The sequence below is a fragment of the Anopheles funestus genome, chromosome 2RL (genome assembly GCF_943734845.2).
Source record: "Anopheles funestus chromosome 2RL, idAnoFuneDA-416_04, whole genome shotgun sequence".
Lineage (NCBI taxonomy): Eukaryota > Metazoa > Arthropoda > Insecta > Diptera > Culicidae > Anopheles > Anopheles funestus.
Window position 1 is genome coordinate 63364075 of NC_064598.1, and position 23073 is coordinate 63387147.

Below are 23073 nucleotides of genomic sequence, written 5' to 3' on the forward strand. Positions count from 1 at the left end.
TAGTAATCAATATAATCTAACTTCCGTTCATTACTGCATAATAATATCGTTGAGATAACAATATTTTTTCACAAAAAGAAAGGATAGTTAGTTAATAAAATTAATTTTATGAAATATTATTCATATGTAACAGCTAACGAATTTGAAGGTATGAAAAAATGATATTTATATAACATGTTTCCGAAAAGTTATCTTTTCTGTTTTTTTTTTATTTTAAAGTTAACAATATCTTCCCGGTAAAAAAGTACCTAATCATTGTGATTTAAATTTTTTTACAAAAATGTTTATCTTGTTTACAGTTATTTAACAAAAACTCAAAAATTTTCTCTTTAGCCGTCTCCTTTTTTTTGCTCACTATCGGAGTTTTAGCTTAAAGGTATATCCGTAGAGGAGCCAATTTTTCGCACGACGGGACCAATACAAAATCCCATCTCAACTTTTCCCTCATACCCAGGACTAATCATTAAGCCCCTGGTTAATGAAAGCCATGTAGCTGAGGCTTAAATGGGAGATGGGGAACTCCGACAAAATAGAAAAAGAAGAACGTCTCTGCTGTCTATCCACCATCATAGTCTCAAAGCTGTCGGAAATAGTTCTTCGTGATTTGACAATACTAGCGGAAGCAGGAAACAGATGAAAGAGTTATAACATCCGATGGTAAAACGAGACAGTATCAACAGTTCCCTCAATATTGCATTCTGGGACGATATGGGTGGCGAATTTGGTATGTAACTATTTCAAACGTTAGAAAATGTCGATCCGGTAAGTACTTTGAAGGAGCATCTCTTCAAGATTTTTTTTACACAATATACAGGGAACAAGAAGACCATGTACGCGCAAAAGAAATAAAAAGTTTGAAAACAGTTGCTCTCAAATGTCCGCTGGTTTTCCACTCCTCGTTCTAATCCACAACGAGAGACAGGCATCTGCCACTTCTTTTCGTCAACGAAACGAGAATTTTTTTGTTCATCGTGTGCAACAAGATAACACTCCAAGACAGAACGCCACGGGACATCCACTAAGCCGTACATACACCCACCAACCAAGTCCGGGAAAGTTCGTGCCCTCGTGGGAATTGAAAGAGTTTCCATAGTTTGCTGTCGTTCCGCTGCTGGCAGACGTTTTTCTCGAAGCTCCCGTAACTGCACTGTGCAAACGAATGAACGAATATTCAACTACTAGCCAAAGGTAGGTACGCTCTCACCAAGACAAGCATTTTAAGGACAGCAGCAATGTGTCGGAGGGTATTTCATTTTATGTGCATCCCCCATCCCGCCCGGTAAACGAACGCTTACGAAGAAGCCGGAACCACCGTCATGTTCGCTACGGGTCACAAATTTCAGTCAAAGTGGTCAAATTGAGAGTAGGAAAAATAACAAACAAAAACACAACGCGCCAAATGGGAGCGCAGCAACGGTGGCCAAATAGAGAAATGAAAAGCACACGTGCTACCTACAAAGACGACCAGTTCTCGTCGTCACGCTCCGTTGCACTCGTAAACCCATTTGCCAAAGATCTCTAGGTTACAGGGAAGCAGAGCAATCATATAAGCTAGCAATGATCGCAATTGGGGCGCACTCGATAAGGAAACGCAAGAAATCGACCAATAGAATGAACGGAAGGTAATACGATTTCTTGCGATGCTGTGTTTTTATCTTCAAAGTAAAAACAAGCTTCTTCAAACCATATGATGTTGTAAGTAGATTTGAGAACAAACAAGTTTAGAATAAAACCACATAACGATCTTAAAAGTTGTGCAAGATCTTTCATAGAAATAATTTATTCAACTTCAAAAATAATAAGATCTCTTAATTTTCTAAACTATAATATTATTCAAAAATTAATTTCTTTTCAGCTATTAATTTACCAATTTGCAAAAACTATTCAAAAAATTTTAAAAAGTTTTATAGAATTCAAAATATTTATTATTTCATGGATATGGATTGCATTGTAATAGAAACGTTCCAATCAAGAGAATATAAGCAAGAAAAAAAAACTACAACCATCCACTCTACTAGACTATCCTGCAGACTTCAAAAACAGTTGCACGATACTGGAAAAGATGACGACCGGCGTAACTGCATCTAGCAGCTGCTTGTCTCAAACACACCGGAACGAACAACGTAACATCGCACGCGCTCAGTTGGAGAGCAAAGGCATCGAGCGCTAACCAACCCACACGCAAAAAAAAAACCATCCCCATAGAGAGAAGCTATAACCTTATTTGCCCGGTTCACGGTTGGATAAACATTCAACTTGCCCGTCGTGTTGGGATGTGGAAGCGATATTCGTATCTCCAATGGGATTAGAAGAAGATTCGAAACATGGTGCATCCTTGCTGGCACAGTTCCTTTCAATTCGAACCCTTTCCGAATCCAGAGGTAACACTTGACAAGGATCCAAGAGGTACCCCTACATCCACAATAGACGATGTATGCATAGACAACGCTTTAAGTCCAAAAGTTTCCTGCCCAAAAACGAAACCGTTAACCCTTTTGTGGCGGCAAACATTTGGTACCGGACAAACGGACGGTATAAATATCTAGACACAAACTTTTCTCTGCTGGGCTGACCATACAGCTAGCCGACCAGTATGCAAATGTTGCATTGATGTGAGATTACTCGGATGTACTTTTGGACTGCTTGACTTTTGTGTTCCGAGATACAGAATGCGTCTTTGCATGTTCTGAAGACTGATTGTAACTTCAAAAATAGTTCTTGAAAAATTGAGCATGCGTGTATGTATGGGTGTGTTGTTACCATTCTATCCAGATCAAAGAAGACATATGGGTCTATAACGTACATCCATTGAATCGCTTTAGCTGATCGCTCACTACACCCAAATATAACTGTGTGTATTAAAATGTCTTTAAATTCTTCACGTTCCAGTTCTATTAATATAAGATATATAATAACACAGAAAAGTTGAGAAAACTTACCACTTTAACCGGTGCTGCGAATAGTGGTGCTGTTGGTTCCGGTTCCCGTTCGGCCTGTAGTTGGGCACGGGCTTGTTTATCCCGTTCTCTCCGCTCCATCCTTTCATGCTCATCGTCGTGCCTGCAGAAATCAACAGAAACCAGACAAACTAGTTAACTAACGAACTTCAGTAAGAACATTTAATGCTTTCAAATGTATCAACTTTCAATCAATGTACTATATACTGTGTACGCTTCCCACTTGTTGACACATAAAACGAATCAAGGTTCTCTCAATACTCACGCGGACTATATATTTTTTTGTCGTTTTTTATTCGTCTGAGGTCAAATAACAATTCATTGGTAGTAAAAAAACAAAAACGCAGTTCAAACTCGCCGACCATTTCAACAGGGTCACAATACAAAACCCTCAATGTGTTAGCGTGTTAAAGCATTAAAATGCAATATCATGGCCAATACCGTCATGCTTAGCACTTTGTTCGATCCAATACATACGGGTGTAACTTTTTGTACATTTGATCTGGGCTTTGCAACGAATAGGAATTGGGTTATCTTGCATCATGATGATGCTGGTTGAATTCGAGAGCATCGCAATATCAAAACAAATATTCATCATCGCTAGCGATGCTATTCTAAATGTTTATACTTTTCTGATTTTTTTTTATTTAAAGTGCATAGATATTGTCGATTTCTAAAACACATTGCGCAACACATTACGACACGAAGAATTGGATGAAATGTCATACTCATCTTACAAACCTGAATATGTTTGATGTTAAACATTTTCACATTTAATTGAAAAATTTAAAATATTTTAATATTTTAAGCTACTCCTTAATACCGAATATGTAAAACCCTGTATCATTTAACGTTTCGAAAATGCGAGACGTTATAAGTATTCACATATATTTGTCCTTAATACTTTCTAAATGGTCTGAACGTAGGTGCAGATACTGACACAATCAATTATATATCGGACGGACTGGTTAGTGTTTTTGTGCCCGACGAAGAAAACATGGACTTTTGTCCCTAAATAGGCCTATGAAATTCGTCATATCACAAAAACCAGAATCGTCCTGGTCAACGGCATTGAAAATTTTCATCGACAGCTATAGCCCCTAGCACCTCGAGCAGGATGGTTATGTTCTCACGGACAAGATGCACGCAAGACCAGGCAATTCTACAACTTTTTCTTTCGATATGCCTGTTTTAGGCTATCGCATAGCATCTATCTTGCAATGTCTGTTCTAGTTTTCATGCTAATTTATTTATCATTTCTGCTACACTTGGTCACAGCTGACAACCATTCTATTTCTGGCAATATATCCTATTAGGCGTCACTGCATTCGTTTACTATAACAAGAAGCACACATCGGGGTAAGGGAAAATTAAGCTAATGTGGCACCCTTTCGCAAAATATATTGATTATTTTTTTATATATCGGTCGGAAAAAAATGTACCTTATTCACATTCCTTATACTAAGTACACGCACACATGTTCAATGGACGAACATAACAGGCACGGAACACACATATAAAATTCACTATAAAACAACTACAACGATTCATCGTGCAACTACCATCACAGCATCTCCACATGATGCATACTTAATGGCAGCGTCGTCCATTTCGTTGGCGATGTGAAAAAGTCGTCATCGTCGTTCGAAAAATTTCGCTATAAAAAGGACACGAACTCGTCTAGAAACAAACCGGACAAAGAAAAAGTGTCCAACAGGCATACTTTATCGTTCGCAGGGTGACTTTATATGATGCGTACCGGGATGATAGCATACGGTGCAGAAAGATCAGCACTACCGGGGCAGTAGTTTGAACACCATGCGACATGACTGCTTCAAACTGTGCTGTATATCGCACCAGTTTGCCTTCCTTACTCCTTCTCTACAATATAAATCCCACCCGATTGTGCCATTTCTGCTTCCCTATGATCTCAGTTCAGAAAATTATACACATAGGTGCCAAAGATGGTTAAAATGAATTTTATTTGCAGCGTAGTCGTCGAGAAGGAAATTGATGGTAACCGTAGCAGTCACATGCGTCTGAGATTTGGTCGTTTGTGCATGATACTTTCGTTACCTTTCCGTATGTTGCAGCAAGTGAACAAAAGTAACATCCGCACTCTATCCATCTGTACTTATTTTCCGTTCCGTTAAAGCGATGTTAAAATTTATTTTACCATGTACCAATTTTATAAACGACAAAAAAAATTATCTAAAATATTAAAAACTATTTTGATGAATTTTGAAAAAAAAAACGATGCAAAATAAGAAAAACAAAATGGAAAGCGATGGATACGAAAATATGGAATAGAAATATTGATTTTATATTGCATCTTATTGAGAAACGTTATTTTTGTTATTTAATGATCAACGCTCGTAAAATTAAATTTCGATATTGGAGGATATTACGTAGGAAACGATGTTTAATTACGCATGACATAAAATTTATTTATTTTTTAACATTCCCATTCTTGATGTTAAAACTTTGATTTTTAAAAACAGTGAACAATTTCCAATTTTTTATCAATAACTTTTAAAACTTAAACCTTTAAACTTTTAAAAGATGTCACTTCGAAAGGTCAAAGCGAAAATTATCTGCAATCACTGATAGTAGTTCAACGTTTGACGTTGATAAAACCATGTTAACCACTTTTCCACTGACAAATGGTTGTGGTTAATTAATATCGTCTTTATGTGCGAGTTACTGCATTCAGGGGTTTAAGTGCTCTGTACAAAACGTACTCAGAGTGTGATCTACCACAAACCGCAGGAATGTATTCATTCGTGTATCGAGAACAATCATAAGCGGATGATGGGTGTAGCAACTGCCGATACTTACGACTTACAGAAATACGTAAACGCAACTCGTAAAGTAGACCAGACGCTAATTTTGTTAGATTATGTTATCACAAAGTTAACCAACCTCATCCGCCACAGAAAGCCTTTGAGGTAAGAGAGTGTGTAAATATGCAAATATGTATACGTGTGTAAGAAACTGTCTTGCAGACCGACCGATGGCCTGTGGCCGTACGCCGAAAGAAAAACCAATTCGTAACAACCCGTCTACTAGACGGTGTTTAAGTTAAGTCAAGCAGCGGTAAGGAGGGAATGTGTAAATGTATAAAGATACACATGCGTTATTTCATCCAGCGAACATAATGCTTTCCCGGCTAATAACTTATTGCAATCTGACCCTCGTTTTGCATAAGCCGATGAACTTAAACAAAACGCTAAATTGCATTCGAAAACTGTAACCTAGACATTTCGTGTAAATTATCCAAAAAAATATATCTTTGGGTTCTATGCGATTAGGATTAGCAAGCAAAAATAAATACATTTGTATTGTCTTACCCAAGAGGAATATGCAATCAGTGAAGTAAATAATAACATCAAATTTTATCCAAACAAAATCAATAGTTATTTGAATTCACACGACCTCCAACTAGTGTATGCCTAAAAATCTCACACGAAATTTACAATGCATGTGCAATAGTAAAAATTGGTTACAATACAAACCGGAAATGAATGCAATTACACCAATAGCCTAATCAATTATTACCGAATAGCGGGATTATACGGTATCGATTTAAATCACCCATATCATGTGCATTGCATTACCTCAGTATTCAATTGTAAATAGTTCAAAATTACAATCATACCAATATCCAACCCAAAAATGACTCACCAACACCAGATGAATTAGTAAATTTTACCCCAACAATCGAATCATCCCAATAATCGACACATTATAAAGCTAAACCACCCACTACCGGTGCCGAATTCCCCAACGTGTAGGTGATGCAGTTCGCAAAGCGATTTGTTTGGTTTAATTGAAAAATATCGCTCCTGACATCCTGACCCAACTCTAAACCGGCAAGCTTCAATTACGCCAAAACGGTTCAAAGCGAAGGGGTGGCTTTAGACGAAACCGAACACCCGGAAGCATTTTATGAGCAAAAAAAAACACCCTTTTACAGTGAAAAACTCTCATGCGCGTCAAGCACCGCAACATCTCACGTTACCACCTCCCATAACGCTTTGGTTGAGAACGTTTCGCAATAATCCGCTTACGGAAGTTTCAGTTTCAGATCGATTCGGTGTATAGACTGACCGAGTTTCACCGGAAGCTGACAGTAGCAACACATAACCTTACTTCACCTAGTTGCACCTGTTTACTTCATCTATTTTTGCGACAGGTTCAATTTTCTAATTCAAAACATTACTCCGCGAGCGGTATTTTAAAAAAATGACAAACAAATAATTCCCTCCATCATTGGAAATGATACGCATTTTTACGTGCGTTGTGTTCTATCGACAATCGAATCGGAGGTACACATATTGAAATAATTTTCAAAATACAGGGTGTGTCATTTTTATGTGAATCTTTATTATCTTTTTCTTAAAGTAAATTAAAGAAATTTAAAGGAGATAAAAAATGACTACTTTCAACGTAGAATTTGGCTGTATAACTCCATTTTGATATCTCTCTATGTACTTCGCGTTATGCGAAGTATAATCTCGAATAACCTCAATCTCCGAGGATCCATGCTTCTAAACGAAATAATAATACCTAGAAATATTTATGCCTTGTTATTTACTTTTCCTTTGCAAATATTTGTTTATTTATTTAATAATTTTAGAAATCTGCATTGTATAGAGCCTAATATATCATAAGCAACATAAATGTATCAAAGAATATTACAAAAATTTCCTCCTGCATTTGTATACAATACTGAAATAGTCAAATTAGAATTGCTAGTATTTTTTTCTTGTAGAAGTCGTATCGTCCAAAATCATCTATAAAATATTTTTCACATGCTTGTCGATTGCATAATGTTTAACAAACGTTTTTAAGTGTTTCCACCGGTTTTCAATTTTAAATGGGAAACCCTGTTATTTTTTTCTTCACTGGCTATAGACAGTCTGAACATTCTTTTTCTAAGGCAACCGTTATACATACTGAATTTGAGCACATACTGTTGAACTTAAAACAATATAAGATATTACAAAATAGGGAATTAGCAAGAATTTAGCAAACAACCTACTAAACTTGAAGATTATTCCATTTTAAAACTCCTGTTAACCTCGGTTCAATATTAGACCGATTCTCTACATGTGTTTATCTCTAGTCATAATTTGGCGGTTCACACAGTTTGTGTTTGGTCTATTATCTGATACCGTAATAGCATTACGTTTCCTAAACCATAACCGAATGTATGTTAGTTTCCGAAACACTTCCTGTTTACAATTTGCCGCTAATAAAATTAAATCGTAAGGGGTCAGTTTTGTTTGTCAGTTTCGTACTTAACCCAATAAACGAACCACAGTCGCGCGCAGAGCAAATATACGCTGTCAGTTTGCTGTAACAATGGTTAATGTTGGACAAAAAAATCAACCAAACGAATGAAGAGCTACTGCTGATAGTTGAGCGGACGGTAAACTTTTGTGCAGTAAATTTATGTTGTGAGAATTTATGTTGCATTGATGCATCCCGGTGGGGGAACAAATTCCAATAAGCAGCTAATTGCTAATTACCAAAGCAATAACATTTCTAAATTTGACAATTTTAAAATAGAAAGGGGCAATTTAATCTATCTGCAATAACATTATTATATCAAAAAAGATATTTTGTTTTGAAAAAGTAGAAAAAATGTATTTACAAAAATGGTTAAACATCAAATTACAGTTGGTTATAGACATTCTAATGTAATTCACTTATTACACATAAAAGGTCAAATGAACGCATGCTTTCTCCCGTGACCAAGTCTTCCTTATCCGGATGTGTTAGACGACAAAAACCACATCAGTAGCGTGCGTAGGAATCAGTGATTTAATAGCTTCGAATACAATCCCGCCGTTGGTTTCTCCATCCGTTTCCGTTTTACCATACACACTATTTGCTTCTCTCTTTATCTCTTACTCTCTCATTTGCTCTTGCTTTCAGCAAAATCTACATATAGCTCAAACACCATACCATATAGCGCAAACGAGGACACTTGCAACTCGACTCGGCTTGATATTTTGGTTCCAACGGTCGATCGATGCAAATGCTCGAAACGGTGCTATGATGTGAGCATCAAGCACTACCCTTACCGATGATGGATAAATATGATGGTTTATGATTTGATTACCACGTGGCTTATCAGGTGCGTGCATCTTTCATTTGACTTCGTACGTTTGCGCTTTCTCCCGCACATGGGAGGTTATTTTATGACGTATTAGCATTTTCGGAAACACTGACTGACAACGGTAAACGCGTGTTCGCAATGTTTTTTTTTGTTTGTCAACACTGTGATGGATAAGAATGATGAGAGGACAGGTAGAGTATAAATTTGATTAGATGTTTGACAAGCATGAAAAAATATGTACAGCGAATGTTCTAAGCCTTTTGATAAATAAATGAAGAAAAAGATAGGAAATCCAATAGAAATGTAATGAAAAAAATTAAATAAAATGAAAGTGAACGGGGAATATTGGTAATTAAATATGTGAACTGTTTTTGACCAACTATTCACTCCCATTGGCGAATTTTTTTTCGTTCTTGCAATGTACAAAAATATAATGAGAACCAACGTCCGTAGCTCATTTGTTAACCTTGGTCACATGACAAACTTTGCAGACAAATCGTCACCTAGAAAGTCCAAGCGCGTACCTTTATGTGCTGTTGCTGAATTCTGAGCCACCGTTTGCTCACTCGCAAAACAACATACACGATCGTAAAACGAGGGCCCCCGGTTTAAAGGTGCTTCAAAGTTGTAGCTACGAAATGTTCCACAACCTTCATGACAACCTTCACCTGCTCCGCTTAAATTCCATCAACGCCATTTAACACCGCTATCCTCCTTTCCACCACGCTTCCCTTCGCCCCGACGAAGGCCTCTCCCTTCCCATTCTACACGGTGGATATGCACTACAACTTGTTACCCTTACTTAATCTTCCGTTGACGAGATTTCTCCACTTTCGGATACATGACGGAACCGGCATCGAGCGAAAAAAAAATGTTATAACATTTAAGATACGTCCACTGAGCGATGCACAAAAAAAAAAGAAAATGACGAAAACTATTCCACACTCATACACATACTCTCATAGTTAACTAGCTTCGGTCGCCGTGTAACAACTTTCACCTGTCCGGATTTCAATTCCGGTGCCGATTGTGGCGACCCAGGTGTTAAAATAACTTAGATCCGGGTGCAGAAAGCTACAGAATGGGACAACGGTGTCTACACTGAAATGTTTGCCACGCATTTGCTTGTAGGTTCGTAACATTGATGAGTTAAACATAGTGATGAAAATTCTATGTGAAATATGTTGCAAAACCGCTGTTATAAATCAATTTATATATTTTATTTTGAAAACATTGTATGTTTTATATTTTGGTTTTATGACTGTTCTTCCGTCCACTCAGCAAATGATATACTCCCGAAAAGGTGAACTAGCACGTTGATTAAATTCAGTTGAATATCGTCGATCGACAACATCACACACATAGCTCACGTGTGTATATGCATGGTCAAAAATATCTACAGTTCCAACCAAACCACGACATCTCTCATCTCGTCGTTCCAGGTAACCATGCTCTTGTTCCCATTTATAATTTCCGTTTACACATCCCGTTTTCTAACCTTCGAGAAAAACTGACTCGTGGTCGAAAAAAGAGAAATAAGGTAATGTGAAATTATTTCGTGAAAATGTTTTCCATACACACGTTCGGAGACTTGTTTACCCCAGTGGAGATGATTCACAGCTCAAACTGCAACTGCTTGGACCACCCACTCTATCTGATTCACCTTCTGTTTTGCCACATTTTCTCTCTGTGCGAATTTTGTGTGCAGCTACGACAGTCTGACATTAATTAATTGAAATATTACTATTATGCAACGTTTACACCCATTTGCCATCACGTTTTCCAACATTTGTTCCAACACATGCATCCACACTCTAACACGTCTTATGAGACAAGCTTGCACAAAAATTTGTCAGATTTGGAATTTTGCTACACCTCAGCGAATGATCAACAGAATGGATGTAGAATTGAGCACCTGAAATGGAATGAAATGGAGAGTTTTTGTTTAACTTCGTCACACCAATTGTGCTATATGTTTAATCATGTTTAATTTAAAATAGTAATTTTAAAAGTCTGGCCTGAAATACAGTCATAATTCTGCAATGCTGCATGAATAAAAAAATACAAATACGTTGTTCTACGTACAACCTACGTACTGCCCATACTATTTCTCTTATAAAAACAATATCAAGCGTACTATTAGACAAATGATTTGTTTTTGTTTCTATTTACACTATCACCACACCATTACATTCTCCGCATAATCAGTGCTAATAGAACATTTCCATGTCGGACCGGAAACGACATGAATCTCATACTGATGATACACTCTAACTAGAACAGTGACGTCACAGTAGTTACTGTTCAAAGCAGGGTAACTTACATACATTTTGTCACCATTTTGTTTTACACTACGTAAGTGCAATCCAGGCTTGTGAGTATTGAACACTTGTTATATGTACAACCGAATAATTTTGTGTAACAATTCTGTAAATACAATTTGTCTATTGCCAATTTTTGCTAAAATAATATTAATATAATTCTGCTCACAATTTGGTAATTAGAACCTAATAAAGCTAGAAACAATTGTAACGTTCCTAAAAATCGTAAGCTTTAAAAGAAAACATCCAAATAATATAGAAACCGAGCACATCATCAAAACATTTCCATTTACAACATGATTTTGAAGTTTTTTAAACATTCATTCAATTTGTTTTGAAAATTTTAATTGAAAACCGTATAACTCAAGAAAATAGACCTTCAACCGATTAAATCAATTATCAATTTCAATAACTTCTTCTTCCTCTAGGGTTAATGACCTCGAGGTGTCATGTTGGCCATTTCATGCTTACTATACTTGATTTTACCACGTAGTAGGATTGTCATTTCTTGGTACGGGATAACACGGTCCGGATGGTATTTGATGTCCAGTCCTGTCGTGTGCAACTGGCGCCTTGTATCACATACAATACCGGGCCGTCCCGGAATTTCAGTAAGTACATTTTTATATTACAGTTCTACCAGCTTGTTGATGTTTTCATTGACCTTATACGTATCTCATTATATTATTATGACCTCTTGCTTTTCATTAAAGTAAATCAGAACACAAACATGTGTACATGGGATGTACTAATAGAAAATAAATAAATAAAAACACGTTGGTTCCGGTATAGGTATGAATCTCAACAGAAGTGTGCGTAACTCTTATAACGATGGTGGTCATGTCAGTCATATTGCTAACCTAGATTAATCAACGCTACTCGCTTTTGACGCTCTCACGCACGTCCACAATGAACACAACCTCCATTTCAAATCTTATCACCGACAAACACCAAACAGCACCACAGCAGCTGCTCTGCTCACTTCTTTCCATCTATTTGAGACATGGCACCAACCATCCTCCCTCCATTTGAGACACAATGAATGTTTCGCTGAGCGCGTCATTGCAAAGGCTAGATATTCGCCATCAGTAAATGGGATCGGCATCAGTTCGGTCCCATTAAATTTGCTAACATCACCGTTGCTGTGATGACGCCGCTACCTTCCTTTTTTTGGTGTTTTTTTTTCATTCGCCTATCAGTTTGCAACAGTGCTACTGGTACTTTTCTTTCATTGTTGTGTCTTTCCGCTGAACTAATTCTACGGCGCCAAAGGTTTTACATTCGGTTGCTTACGGGTCAAAGCTTATTGTAGTGTTTGTGTATACGGGATCAATTTTAAGACATTTGTTTCCTCCTACAAAACATCACTAACACATTTGATTCATGATCATCAGTTCGAACTTTCATTTATTTGCACTGTGAAGTTTCAATGTTCTTTGTGGACCATTATGAATGCATCAAAGTTAATGGCTAAATTTCGAATGGGGTCGCAACTTATTCTAGTTATCATCACATGTGATAACAATTGCCATGTACACTTAAAACACGCTAAGACAGTATCTACAATATTATACAAAATCCGACCCATAGTAGTATCGGTTCCACCCTTTTTTGTTGTTGACTCATTTTACCTCATTTTCTGACACACTTAATAGAAATATGGTGGCGCTATAAATAAATCAGATACTAACACACTTGCAAACTGACGGTGGTGCAATTTTCACAGAAAAAAACCGTGTTAAAGTGCAAATCCTCAACAAAACAATTATCAAAAGTGGTATAATGACAGGCACCACAAGTTAAAGATATTCTTTATAAAAAGACGTTTCCTATAGATTTTTTGTAGGCATACCAAGAACATGAAAGTAGTACAAACCACTTTTACTAATGCAAATTTTTTTTCCTAATTTTGTTGTGTTGTGAACAATATATAAAATAGTAGTAAAATCCACATTTCTGCTTCAAGTTCCAACGTACCTCATTTACTGGTACATTTCAAGGTTTGTCTTTTCCATTCTAAACTTCTCACATCTATAAAACTAAGGCAAACACGTACTCACACTCATTACAAATGATTACGTGAAATGGATTGTAATTATGGAAAAAACAACTTTATATCAGCAACTGACATCCCTTTTTAAATGAAAGTGATCGAACAGGGTAAATGATGCAAATTTTAATTTCCTCTTGGAGCAGATATAATATGGAACTAAAAAATTGCTCTACAAAAGCAAAGGCATTTTTCCATCCGTTACGGACTGTTTGCCGATGCTCAGTCAGCAGAATCAATGGAAAGCACGGTAAAACTTTGCATCGTCTTAATCCATACAAAAACTTCAACAGTGTACTGCGGGCGAGATTCTCCTATTCACTTCTCAATTCCCCCGACCACACCCGAAACAAGAAGATTTCGATATTCAAATGAAGGTCGTGTTTGCCTGTCCTATGAGCCCTACTTTCGATCGTCCTTCGGTTTTCAATTCTGCGACACAAACACAGCAACAAACTTCCTCGGGCTTGCTTCACGAAAACACGGAAGAATGCCTTTCTCAGCGAGTGTTCCATGGTAGACGAAGCACCCGGTTAAGTGGTATAAGAAAGAAAATTAATTAATACAAAAAGCTTCACCAACTTCTGTGTCGTATTCGGGTAATAGTAGATTGAAAACCCGAAGAACAAAAACTCCGAACAAAATCCAACCATTACTTAATAAAATTAAAAAAAAAAGAAAAATGACCAAGACAATTCACGAATACACCTAAACAAGGCAAGATCGAAATTTGTCGTACTAAAGATACTAACGGAGAACTATCCCAAACTTTGACAGAACATAATGGTTTTCAACTGAACAAAACTGGTTTAACTGGTTTTTGTGTAATTTAAATACGATTTATTTTACGAAAATAATGTGATAAATAATTTAAACAAATATCGTCCGGCTGTCAAAATGCTCGTGCGTTTATACTTGAACGATCGTACTTCACTGATAACGTCTGTCCTGCGGTCGTTGCGTTGTCCTACCATCTAAGAAACCCTGTACTAAACTTAAAATATGCATTACTTCTATGCCATAACAATTGGGGTCAGTTGTTATTGTTTCTAACTTAAAAAAAGCTTTGAACCTCTCCGGTCTCATTATTCTCTTATATGTATGTGTAATTATTTTTCACCTGTATGTGTGTCTTGTATATATAAACTCTTTGTATTTAAATGGGAACATAGAAAAAGAGATATATTTGTATATAGAAAAGAAAGTGTTTGAGTTGTTTAAGGTAGCTCAAGCCAAGAACTTTTGATACAAACTGACCAGAGAAAAAGGAGAACGATTGGGATCTGTAGGCAGGAATCTGTCAAAGGAAGGTTAAAGACATATTTTGTACTACTCGAAAAAGAACAGTTTCGGGAAACCAACATTTTTTTTTATTTACCAAAAAAAACGATTGACATTTGACCTTAATTGAAAAAAAAAACATTGATTAGGAAAATCTTTGTCTATGGGTAGTAGTGCTTGTGATAATGGCGGTGATCCTACAAGACAACATTTTAGTCGACCATAACTTAAACCAGTCATAACAAATGTCAAAACGAAGCATTTTTTCTGACAGGTTTGATTCGGTTCAAACCATTTTTTTAAATTTTTGGTATGTAAACAAACTTTTTATGATACAAATACAATTTATTTGAAGTTAATTGAAAATTAATTAAACTTTGAAGGATATTTTCATGAAAAGTTTTTCAAGAAAATATTCTGTTTCGATCGTTTGATATAACAATGGATCATAAATTTCGAGTAGAACCAAAGAAACATTTTTGCTTGATGCAACCTAAGTTTCAATTTACCACTAGATATTTGCTCGATTGTTAGACCGACTAATTATTCTAATATTGTTCCAGGCAACATTGTTTCGCAACTTGTCGCCGATGTTGCTGACAACATTTAGAAAATAACGTCAAATCAAATGTCAAACAAATGTTTGTTTATGATTTTGATCGCACCCACGGGTTTTTAAACGGGTTTTAAGCAAATAAAAAAATAACTTTTATTACTTGGCAAATCGTAAAACCGCGTTTATCAGTATTAGCTTTATTTTCGAACCAATTTCATTCCTTGGAAGATGGAAATGATGGTCAACAAACACCAGCACAGTTCAAATGCTCTAACGTCTGAAGCATCAAACGTCTGAAATGTTAGTGACAAAATCAAATTGAATTGAAATCGTCGGCAACAAATGATGCTGGAGCTGTCAGAATCCACACATTTTGCCAGCAACATTGTTGCCCGCCATTGGTTGGAAGACCAATGCTCTCTAACTTAAAGTATGATCAATCCCATTATTGGCCTTTGACCATTGTCGATCACAAGTATGAACATGTTTGTTTTATCATGCTGAGTACTTGTGTGCTTTGTTTTGATGTTTGTCGAGCAGGTTATCGAAAGGGTTATTACATAATTTAAGCTTAAGTTCACAGACTAATTTGAGTTGCAAATTAGTATGGAAAGCAAACAAACCGAGTACTAAAAAATTTCGTTAAAGGTATGATAGATCACATCATCGACAACAAAAAAAATCACTTACATATTGCGCTCATGATTCCGATTCTGATTGTAACTCACATGAAAACACGACATTCCTATAGATGCCGATTAAATGCTATCTATAAGACTATTTTTCACTGTGAAACTTCTATAAAGTTAACGCTTAACTAAACAAACAATGCAAATCCCATACATGGAATCTATTTTGGGAGCCGAATTTGAATAAATATGACTGACTTCTTCATTGATAACGTTTGTAACCAGTGCGGAACGATCGGCTTGGGGTAGATACAAAAGAGGTTTGTAATAAAATGTAAATGTCGGAGTTGGAATTGGGATACGTTCTGGTTTCTGCATAGCGGGGAATAGGACGGATCCGTCCCTTGCAATCGATTATTCCCATTCGCAGCGTTTATTCGCATGACAAGGACAACGTGGGTGTTAAATATGTATCAAAGAAATGGTCCCAATTCTACAGCTGGATAAGTTCGTACCTACCTTGGGTATAGCGATTTGTTCATGTCCAATTCACCGACTACGCCGGTCGTCCGGAGCGACGACGCGGACGACAGTGCCGATGAAGACGGTGATGATCTGCCGATCTATCGATGGCGCCTGCTTATGTGTGTCTTATGTCCTAAGCGTGCGCTTGCGTTTATGTGTTGGTGTTTATGTGTAAAGCTAGCTCACAGACGTCGTACCAACACCCGGCGAACGAAACAAATGACGCTGCTACTGTTTTCTGTTGATGCTATTGCGGTTGCTCTCGCACTGTTGTTTCATTGCATTGCACGTGCAACCCAACTGACGATTGCACTTGGAGGTTGATTATTGCTGCTGATTTTCATTTACTGGCCACACTACTTCTTCGTGTGGATATTCGCGATGAAGCGCCCCGCCAATAACACACAGATAAACGCGTTAAACGAAAAACCATACACTCAACATTCTAATCGGGCACAAGATTTTTGCTTTTCAAATATAATTTCCCTCGACTATTATGCCGGCATCCTAACCTGCGGCATACGGTTACGGTTTCGTTGGCTTTTTGCCATTTACCGCCGCCTATTAGGCGGAACCGCCTTTTGCGGGTAACAATCGCTTCATCCACCAGAACCGTTATTGCACTTGGGTTGGCGCGTCATCGATATGATAAACTATGTTTTCTTTAATCACCGATGCACGCTCAAAGGCGCTAATAAACTGGATACGGACACATACATGCATGCATATATAGAAATATATGCACGATGGACGATCACTATATTCTTTTGCACCCCTTTTTTCTCTCTTTGCTATATTGCTCGTAAGGCTACTTATTTTTTTCTATTGCAAATTGATTTTAAAATTATTTTCGCATACCATTCCTACCCGGCACACTTGCATATGCACTTTCTTCTGTTGGGTGTTACGGCAATGGTAATACCATATACACATATACACACAAACACACCTTTCCGCTATTTCACCTTTTCCTTTCACTCTTCTTTTTCACATTTCTGCTCTAATTTGTTGCGGTGCATCACGTGTGTAACAGTGTGCGAACCAGCCCACAGATCAGAAACAATATTATCACCCCTCAGCTGGGGATGAAGATGTGTCTTTTGAATTGCACTGCTGCGTAATCTGATGTACGGAATATGCACCCTCTTTCCCTCCTTCTTCACACTATTTTACACTCTCGATCAGCACCCACTAACACAGCGCCATCCCAGCGAACACGCTAATGGTGACGGCTCTTTTCCATTGCATTTGTTACAAGTGCAACAATGCACGCGTACGGTGTGGCGCTGAGTTGCACACAGACACCACCCAGGCCACCGGTTTTCCACTCACTGCTATATCAAATTTCTCCTACTATCACTCTCTTTTGCAGGCCACTGCTGTGGAGGCACGTGTATGCTCGTGTTGTTAAATCACTTGCACCACACACACTTACACAACACAAATACACTGATCACCCTGGAAAGAGAATTGGAAAATAAAAATAAAAACACATGATATGATACATAGCAGCAAAGATCTTATGCTAGATCATGTTCCACATATGTTTGCTAAAGAACGTTCACTGTGATGCGGTCCACGTTAAATGAGGTGGGGGGTTTGTTTTTCTTTTTTTTAATCTTCCGAGTTCTTTCGTCGCATAATGACACGTGAGCTTATACATCTCTGATACAGCACTCTCTATGTTACGCCAGCAGACTTGTACACGTAGAACGTTGTATTGAAGAGTCGATATCGACCACTGTCGATGTTCTGAAAGAAAGAAAGAAAGAATAAAAATAGAAAATGAGTAAACATACATAAAACACTATTTCTAACAAACGGCAAACAGAGCAACAGCAATAGTAAATAATCAGGAAAAAGGAATCACACCCGATTCAATCACAGATCAGAAAACCTCAATCAAGGCCGATTTGTGCAGATGGAAAGATATTCCAATTCAACGTTTACTTGGAGGAGTATCATACACTTCCTTTTACCAACATCATGAAAACGGCCCCAATCCCGGAAAGGTTTCAAAACGTAACAGAAGCATTGTATCCTTTCCTCACAATGGTAAAGCCCAACATATTACTGATCATCTGCAGCCCGGAGAGAAATGTGGCAGCTCATCACATTATTCATTGACCTTACCCCACGTTTCAAAACCTCCCTTAATTCCAAGTAATCTGAAAACAATTACCCCTTAATGGATGCAAGAAGGTCAAGATCCTGAAAATAATAAAGCAAAGAACATCATCATCAATTCGACTGAAAGCAATACCTTTTGTTGCTGGCAAAATGCCAGTAAATTTATTGGAGATACTGTTCATTACTCTCTCCAAGAGCGTTACACTCATTTTACCAACTTTTCTATTTCTGATTTGAAATGATTTGTGTGTGTGTGTGTGTGTGTGGTTGCAAGAGTTGCAATTGCAGTATCGTCGAAGATGAGATTTCAATATTTATATGGACATTACCGTCTGATTGAGCGTGCACTTGCAATGCTTGAGTTATTTAATTTACGCACAAGTTTAATGACTTCGTCAAACGGAAATTATTTGTTTCTTTTTACCAACAATAACATCATTGCTTCGCTTTTACATGCCCTCCAGCTATAGTGATACTTCTCAGTCGAACAAATCGATTAAACAAACGGCGCATCATCATCATTATCATCATTACAATCGGTTATAATTCGTTATGTCATTTAATTACCCGCAAGGGGACGGAGATCTTTTCCCTTTCGGCTACCGAGCTGGTTGACTGACATTTAAATTTAATTACAAGCTTCAATAGCATGTTGTGTTGAAAGAGCAAAATTATAAAGCAGCTTTCAAACTCAAATATTGTTTCGTGTCACGACATAACGAACACTGAAGTAAAACGGTATCAATGGAGCCTCGTTGCAATCCATGAGTGAACTCATTGAAAAGAAAAATCAAACTCCACTATATAATTCATCTTCGAATTGTTCTTTTGTGTGTGTGTCTGTGTGTAACACGTTTCGTAACATTTTTAATGCTTGGTAAACTTTATCTTAACATCGTAAGATTGTTTCTCAATGGAAGTTAGATATTTTAAGCGACCTTTTTACTGTGGCTTCAAACCCTTTTTTCCTTCGGTGGCATTTTCGCTCCGTCAGAACGGATCCCTCGGTTTAACCTATTCGGCAAACCGTCTGCTTCGTAGATGCAACGCAAAAGCTCTCAATAAAACATTTTTCATGCACCCGCAGCTCCCCCTACAGATACCGCCCATCGCTCTTTTTCGAAAACTTGTCGTTTCGTGTGTATTGCAAATTCCTTATAGTTCACGATATCTAGACGTGCGTTCACCAAACGCGAACGATAAAACATCAAACACTGGCGAAGATGGGACACATGCCAGTGCCGGTTTGCTTGGGTTGGTTGGTTCAGCATTGAAAGAAAGCTTTTAAGAAAATCAACGTAGACAGGATCATAAAATTCAACACTACCATCTCACGCTACCACCGTTGAGCGGTCATAATTTTGCACTGAGTAACCATCAACCGCATCAGTTAGTTGGTTGTTATAATTCATCAAACATATTTTTCAACAGTCTATTTTGCATTGAGATTGAAGAATCTTTAGAGGAAAAAAACAGTTGACGTTTCAAAAGCTTCACAAATCTGCTTTAAGTTCAAATTGAATTTCCCTCCATTATATTTTTTCACGCCTTTCTTCGTATATCAATGGTATTTAAAAGATTATTATTAACCTAAATATCATTTACAATAAAGTTAGGCATCTTTTCAATAAAAAAATAAAAATGAATTCAACAAGTGAATTTAGTTTCACATATTTACATTCTTGCTACAATTAATTGTTTTATGATTAAATCGAACTTTATTTAAAAAAAACGTGATGTGTAAAAAAAAAAAATAAGATTTGTTTTGCGAAATAATTCTTTGTCTGGGCGCTTCAAACTTATATGCAGAACGACACGGGATAATACGGATACTACGAAACCAGTTGCGCAACACAAAATTTTAGTGTGTTTTTCGCAATTTTTGCAATTAAAAACCTTTCCAATTTTATTATGAAAAACAAAAAATTTCTAATTTTGACCATAAATTAATGAAAGGTATCGCTTGCAACATCGTAGCATTAAATAAGAGCACAAAATCTTCGCATGCAGTAAAGTAAATCCACCCAAAACACATCGAATTTCCAGGGCAAGGTACTTACATTTCGCCCTAACAAGGAAATCGACCTGCGAATAGTGATGATACTTAAACGTCGGGGCATGCTACATGCTCACAGAAAGTAGGTTGCGGTAGCTTTAACGTTTTCCATCGCATCACAAGTACCAAACACCGTTCGTAAGCAAAGGAACTAAAAAATTTCTTCAAACTCTTCGTTTTTTAAGAGTCATTTTTTAAGGCCATACAGGATAGTCGTCGGTTTGACCGTGGTACCATTCGATTTGGACTTTCGACAAAATGGATTAGAACTAGCGGACAAGGGCCAAAAGCAAATAACAGTAAAAAAAGTGTGTGATAAAAATGTACCATTTTCAATCGCCAACGTAACGTCGAATATACACCGCAATGGTTTGGAAGACCACGGTGCGGAATAACATCGCTGCTGTCTGCTGCTATAACCGCGAAAAGGCGCAGGAAAGCACGCGTATACTTACGGGAAATAACGGATCGCCTTCTTTTCCACCCACAATTGGTGAATCTTTTCGCTGAATGGTTTATAGCGATCAGAAGCGATTTGCTACACCAAAAGCCAGCGAATGCCACCCATTGCAGCCGAGATAAACAAGCAACAAAAAATGGTAACAACTTAGCCTTGCCGACGAACGATTTACTTTCTACATTCTATGAGACAATCTGAGTGGTCTTATCGCGTAGTGGCAAGAGAAAGAGAAAACATCATCCGTTCATCATGAAGGAAAAGATAATTTAATTGAGATAAAGGCACTATCCGCAACCCCACCACTTATCATGCAATCGTTCAAACGATATCAAATGAACGATGTTGTCAATAAAATGCCGATAAACGACAATATTTTTTGATTGCTTTACTAGTTGTTGCACAAAGACATACCTTCCCCAATGCCATGACGAAGAAGAATTTACTCACTTAAAAATGATATAATTTTAAACGTTACAAACAAAGTACAAAACAAATTAGTACTCATGAAGAAATGTGTAATAGTAGCTAAATTTAATTATACCACGCAATGTGGAAATATTCCCCTTATCCAGTATTTGGGGTTCACTGCCTAGACGGAATGTGATGTAAAATCACACTCCGTGTTTTACATCGTTTTTTTTTACCCTTCATCCCTTAAACATACAAAATCAACACGCCTAAGTGGATTAGTTCACTTTCGTTTGGGGCAAAGTAAACAAAGCAATGGTGCTGCTGCTGCTGCACGCTAATCGGAGACAGCATAATCCTTCCATTTATCCTGTTATCCGTACTTTGTACAACTCGCGCCCATTCAATACGTTTATTCGACTTCACTAAAACCTTGCGTGGGACGATGTCGGTAATAAGAGCTTCTAAAAATGAGCGTAACTCTCATTACACCATGTTGGTAATATAAGAATTTTAGTAAAAACCCATTGGTGGTTGGAAAAAAAAATTCCACATCAAAATCTTCAATCAATACAATGTAATCTGGTCTTCTGGTCAGATACAACTAATTTGCACCTAATTGTTGTGATGGGATGATGATATTCTGTTCCACTATCTCATACGTGAAAGAAAGAAAATAAGGAAAGGAAAGTGAGGGCAGAAGAGAAGGGAAGTTTGCTCGCCCTAGACGGTGGTCCGAAAATAGAAAATATATTCAAAAGCAACAGCCGCTCACCGAGACGAAACAGTATTAGTCACACACAAATCACGATGCCACATAAAAAACAGACACACACACAAAACAAAACTCGATCAACGAAAAAACGGCAGCATGCAGAACACAGAACCACAACGGTGGGGACACCTATCCAAACACCCACGTCGTACTACTGCTGTTGTGTAGCGTACAGTGGGTTGCACGGGAATAAAGAAGAGAAAGAAGATTTTTTGCATGCGAAGGGAAGAAGTGCACTTAAAATCTGTCTGCAGGCCGGCCTGCAACGGTGAGGGTGACTTCCACTGTAACGACCTCTTTTCACAAAACCCACCCTATCCCCCCGGGTGTGCCAACAACCCAAGGCCGCCATGGTTGAGAGTGAAAGGAATGTTAACTTTACGATGGTCTTTCACTCTGTTTGTGTGTGTGTGTGTGTGTCGTATCTGATGAAGCAAAAAATACCACCCCAATGTACGCGTGCGAACGAGTTAAGAAACCATCCGCTTTGTCGACATTACAGATACATCTTCGTGGGAGAAAGTGTGAAAGCGAACACAACTGATTCGAACGAAAAGAGATAGTATAATAAATGGCAGAGTTTTAAACAGTAGCTAGACCTAATTTAACTTTAATTTAAAAAAGGTATCTAAAATGTGTCAGTCTTTCATCCAACAGCAGCAACATCAAATCCCATCGGCACCGCGCAAACTGCAATGTGCAAACTGAGTGAGAATGAATGAGTGAATTTAATCTTTCTTGTGATTTAGTTAATTCGACTCTCGACAAAGAGTTATTAGTTCCATTGCAATTTAACCT

The 23073-nt window shown here is 37.5% G+C and overlaps 1 protein-coding gene across 21 annotated transcripts in view; it reads right to left on the reverse strand.

Moving 5' to 3' along the window:
- Window positions 1-23073, reverse strand: part of LOC125766101 (AF4/FMR2 family member lilli) — a 76939-nt gene that overhangs the window by 39032 nt on the left and 14834 nt on the right. For 19 of the 21 annotated variants that reach the window (XM_049431741.1, XM_049431739.1, XM_049431740.1 and 16 more), the window contains 2 exons: window positions 16441-17904; window positions 2940-3060 (listed from right to left, as the gene is read on the reverse strand). In XM_049431741.1, coding sequence (XP_049287698.1) covers window positions 2940-3060; window positions 16441-16463 — 144 coding nt within the window. In that variant the 5' untranslated portion in view covers window positions 16464-17904. Of the gene's footprint in view, window positions 1-2939; window positions 3061-16440; window positions 17905-18107; window positions 18199-23073 lie in introns of all 21 variants that reach the window. The other 2 variants (XM_049431723.1, XM_049431725.1) reach the window with 2 other exon arrangements.